The sequence below is a fragment of the Galeopterus variegatus genome, unplaced genomic scaffold, assembly GCF_000696425.1.
Source record: "Galeopterus variegatus unplaced genomic scaffold, G_variegatus-3.0.2 Scaffold443, whole genome shotgun sequence".
Lineage (NCBI taxonomy): Eukaryota > Metazoa > Chordata > Mammalia > Dermoptera > Cynocephalidae > Galeopterus > Galeopterus variegatus.
Genome location: NW_007726554.1, coordinates 604,858 through 609,973, shown reverse-complemented (window position 1 = coordinate 609,973; position 5,116 = coordinate 604,858). Strand labels below are relative to the sequence as shown.

Sequence of the window (5,116 nt, the reverse complement as noted above, 5' to 3'; positions counted from 1 at the left end):
CTAGCTATCAAGGTCAAAAAAAGAGACAACCAGACATCATGTGCTTCCCAAAGGAAGCACACGACATCACCTATAAAGAATTCTTGCAGAAAAACAAAAGACCAAAAACCTGAATAAGCTTAACCTTCTAGATATAACTATCAGTTCATAGGAAGTACAGGGGACAGAGGAACATACTAAATAATATCACAAGAATAACTAGCAAAATCCAGAACAATTTATTCTATAGTGGAAAACACTACAGAACAAATTACCTGGTTTCTTTAATTAATAAATAACAAGGGGCAAGAGAGGGGGAACTTAAAGATGAACAGGCTTAAGAGACATACCAACCAGATGCAACATATGAACCTTGTTTGGATTCTGATCTGAATAAAATAACTGTTAACAATATTTTAGACAATAAGAAAAATGTGAAACATTGACTAAATATTTGACAATACTGAGGAAATTTTGTTAATATTTTAAAGTATGATAATCATATTATGCTGTTTTTAAAAAGAAAGTACATACTGAAATATTTATGGATAAAATAATATATCTAGGATTTGCTTCAAAGTAATCCAATAGGTGGGAGGTAAGGAGTGGGTAGGACTATGGATCAAACAAGGCTGGGAGACTGGGGTGTACAGTAGGAAAAAAATAATTTTCCCTGTACCCTTAGTTCTTAGCTGGAGTAACAAAAGACAGATAACAAGAGAAAAACAAACCAAAGTTTATCAACATGTATACTTCATGTATACAGGGAAGACACCCAGGGAATGAGTAATTCTCAAAGAGGTGGTTTAGAACTCAGGCTTACAGTAGCATCTTCAACAAAGAACAATAAATTTTTAGTCAAGTGACAAGACAAAGGAAAAGGATATTGGGTCTCTAGGGGTGGCAAATTGTGGGAAGAAAAATAAATGAGTTTGTAATGTAGATTCCTCTGGTGCCTAGATGTGTAGTAGGCTGTCCACCATCTAGGTTTGTGTAAGTACACTCGGTGATGTTCACACAGTGATGAAATCACCTAACGACACATTTCTCAGAAAGTACCCCTTTCATTAAGCTTCGCATGACTGTCAATGTTTTCAAAGGAAACGTTACTTGAGCATGGTTCAGCGACTGATAGGGTAGAAAACAGGCAGGATTTAATGGAATTCTTGTCACACAGTGATGAAATCACCTAACGACACATTTCTCAGAAAGTACCCCTTTCATTAAGCTTCGCATGACTGTCAATGTTTTCAAAGGAAACATTACTTGAGCATGGTTCAGCGACTGATAGGGTAGAAAACAGGCAGGATTTAATGGAATTCTTTAGAGTAACAGGACAGTGTGGCTTCTACCAAATCATGCCGCCTCTTCTCAATTTGAACTTCCTCATCTGAAAATTGGATCTAAGATACCTGCCTTGCTACCTTATAGGATTACTGAGCAAATCAGATAAAGAAACAAACATGTACAGTGGGTTTGAGGCTGATTCCCTTGGATCCTTCAGGTATCAAGGGTGCCATATCCTCTTGCAAGTTTTTCTAGCTGACTCTGAACTTTGAAGAAGAACATTTAGTGCATATACAAAGGGTTCTTAAGCCAAAGGTTTATGTGTGGGACCTGGGAAGATCTGGATAATCTAATAGATAGGTGACACTATGAACAGTGACAGGGTAAGTTGGCTAATTTCTAAACATTGTACTCAATGTGAATTTTGCAGAAATTACTTATTTATCTTCCTTGTTCAAGGCCCATTTAAGAAAGGGCCAGGAGTAGATTCTGAATGCTTGCCTAGTGAAATTGCCATGCTAAGTTAAATTCTACAGATGACATAATATACTTGGGGAAAGACAAATTCCACTTTTTTGCAAGGTCACTTTTCTAAGAATTTTCTTAAGAAGTATGAGCAGTGTGCTCCCTGAGCTTGGACTGCTATAGATAAAAAGCAATTTTGTTGGGAAATCTATCCACGAACCACAAAAGCCTAGTTTATATTTTGGCATATGCTCTTTGCAAAATTTGTTAGCTTTCCTACAATATTAAAATAATTCCCTTAGGAATTATTCTTAAAAAATGATATCCTCAAATGCCATTTTAGACTATGCAAATCAAGGTCATATTTTTCAGGGCTACAGCTATATTATCCCAATTTTTAGACATATATATCTTTCAGGTGTCTTTTTGGGTAGAAAGGCTACCCTTCCTGATTTATTCAGCACCAGATGTAGTTGGAAGTAGGGTGGAAATGAGACTTTAAGTAGCTTGAAGATTATTAACAAAATAGCCAATTCTTAGGGTGAAATTTTTTAACAAGTACATGGTACTGGCTCATTTTTAAATTAAATGAATTATGATTTCATGACACAAAAGTTTTGAAGCCTTGAATACTGTAGGCAATTTTAATTTGATTTACTTTGCAAAACATTTTTTGATCCAAGTTTATTATCTTATAAAATGTCACATAATTTCAAATTGTCCCTTTAAAAAAAATCCACACTATGCCCCAAATGGCCCACACTTAAGAAGTTATTCCTAGCTCTTGATTTCTTCTTTGAGACACAAAAATGTTAGAATGAATGATCTAATTTTCCTTCCAACTCATCATCCCGTGATTTGGCTATTTATCGAGAGGATGGACTGTTCACAGGGGTTTAATACCAAGGGCCCTGAGTATTCTTTAATCTACTCATAGATAGAGGAAAACAATGGTCACTCACAGGTAAAGGGTCAAAGTTTCCATCCACTAACTGGTAGTTCCCAGCTCCGAAGAACGCCTGTCTCATCACCACTTCTATGCCCATTTGGGCTGACAGGCCCAATTTATCCAGCCACCTGGGACAGAGTGAGACCCAGCTTACTTCAGGTTTGGAAAACAGAATCACTCAATTCTAATTATATACAGTATCCTGTTTTATCCATCTATGTGGGAGGAACTAACAAGAAACCAGAAAATTGGCATTAATTATAAATAAGTCATTCAAATGAAAAGGGGACTCTGTGCAGTAGCAGCAGAACGCCTCCCTTCACATCTTCCCATACTTCAGCATGATAACAAATCCTAGCAGACCATTAAAATGTCAGAGGAGGCCCTTTCAGGGTAAGACAACTTCTACAAAGCACAGCAGACAAATTTCCACCCCTACGGGCAAGTCCTCATCCTATAGTGTGTCCCCCACTGTGTGAGGGCTGAAGAAAAGGTGGTAGTCACCAATGATAGAAATATAAAATAAACTGAACCTCTCCTAAACTTTTATGGACACCTCCCCCTCTCCTCTCCCCACCCCCTCCTCATTCTTCCATGAGCATAAAGGATTTGTGCTTTTCTGAGCTTATAATAATGACAAATAAGGATGGGAAAGCAAAGAGAAAAAAATCTCAACGTGAGGCTACAGAACTCTAGATTAAGAGTGCTAACAGAGTTCTTGAATGTAAGTAAATCACTAATTTAGAGCAATCAAGTTTGTGATGTTGGATAACGAGGTGATCTAGTAAATCGTTAAATTCATTGGTAGCCTCTCTGGAGTAATCTCATACTTCAGGCTCTGGACTTCTTGGGAATCTGTGTAAAGAACTAAGTATCTTCAGAGCCAAAGCACCAGATATATTCTTTACAAAGTACTTCTTTAGAGGAAGGCCTCCTTGGCTTATTTATGGGCCATAAATAAGAAACAAAATTTCTAAAACAATTCATTCTTAGAATGATTGATTTGGGACACCCATTAAAGATGTCCAACAAGTTTAGTAAATCATTTTATTGCAAAATCTGGCATGAATTTGCAGCTCAGCCACTGAAACCATCTGTGATCTGCTTTTTGGCTGAGGAGCTATTTCAATTGAAGGATGAGGAAGAGCTACAATCTGGCCCCTGAGGCCAGGGCTGCTTCACTCACATAAAGCCAGCTACAAAGGTGTTGGACAGCAAGGGTGCTCCTCCCCCATACGCAGAGCTTGTCTCTCCTAACCAGACCTTCTTGCTGGGTCTGGTCTCCTCGACCACCTATGGAACAGGAAAATCTCCATGGTAATTGCAAACAAACTGACCAACGATAGTATTGAAAACTAAGAACATTCAAAACCTTGTAGTCCTAAACCCATCCATCCTATATTGTTATAAAGTATGTCCGCAGTCATTTAGGTCCTGGGCAATTTTCTTTTATTGAAACACTAGGGCATGGAAGGAATGTAAATAAACTCATTCTTATAATCTGTGATAGTTAATTCTACTAAAAAGCTGTTAGAAGTATTTTTTTTTTCCTTTTTGTCTTTTTTCGTGACCGGCAACGGATCGCAACCCTCAGTGTCTCGCCCGTACCGGACCGGGACCGGCAACGGGATCGCAACCCTCGGTGTTGCTCCCGCACCTCGCTCAGCCAGTGAGCGGCCGGTCTGTATGTGGGATCCGAATCCTCGGCGGGAGCGCTGCCGCGCTTCCAAAGCGGTGCACTGTAGCAGTGCGCCACCTGAAGTATTTTTAAAATACTAATCAATGTACATGGGTAAGTCCCAATGCTCAGTGGGAAACAAAAGTGAATAAGACAGAGTTCCTCTTTTCTAAAATGAGAAAAATCATGTAAATTTATATACCTATAGAATTTAGAACTAGACAGATTACAAAATAAGGACTCTGGTTTTATGTTAAAAGGAAAAAAACTATTACCTGGAAAACTTTTTGCACAGATAAAATAAAAGTGTCCAGTACATCAGGGTTTAGAAAATCTTCCTTGGTAGCAATTCGTCCATTCAAATAGTAGCTAAATTATTCAGAAAATATTTAGAAAAAAATAACAGACTTTACTTTCTGCTTTTAGGTTAACTGCTGACTTTTTTCTCCTTCCTATTTCTCCCACCCCCATTATAAAAAAGGCAAAGTTCTACTAGGGAGGAACCAAGATGGAAGGGGATGTGAGGAAGAGTCCGTTCTATTCAAATAACTAGAATCAATTACTCTGTCTTAAGACACAATCAGAAGTGCAGCTACTTGTGGGTTACCTGTTGTTTGGCAAGCAATAAGTTTTAGCTGGTCTGTTTGGGGACCTGAACCCCTAACCCTGGTGTTATACCACTGCATTCTAACCAACTGAGCTAACCAGCCAGAGCCATTATCTTTTTTTTTTTTTTTTTTTTTTTTTTTTTTTTTTTT

The 5,116-nt window shown here is 38.0% G+C and overlaps 1 protein-coding gene across 2 annotated transcripts in view; it reads right to left on the bottom strand.

The window, feature by feature from the left end:
- The window catches only part of HPSE (heparanase), a 34,241-nt gene that overhangs the window by 8,318 nt on the left and 20,807 nt on the right, over window positions 1–5,116 (bottom strand). For both annotated transcript variants that reach the window (XM_008568798.1, XM_008568799.1), the window contains 3 exons: window positions 4,634–4,727; window positions 3,867–3,973; window positions 2,694–2,808 (listed from right to left, as the gene is read on the bottom strand). In XM_008568798.1, coding sequence (XP_008567020.1) covers window positions 2,694–2,808; window positions 3,867–3,973; window positions 4,634–4,727 — 316 coding nt within the window. The remainder of the gene's footprint in view (window positions 1–2,693; window positions 2,809–3,866; window positions 3,974–4,633; window positions 4,728–5,116) is intronic.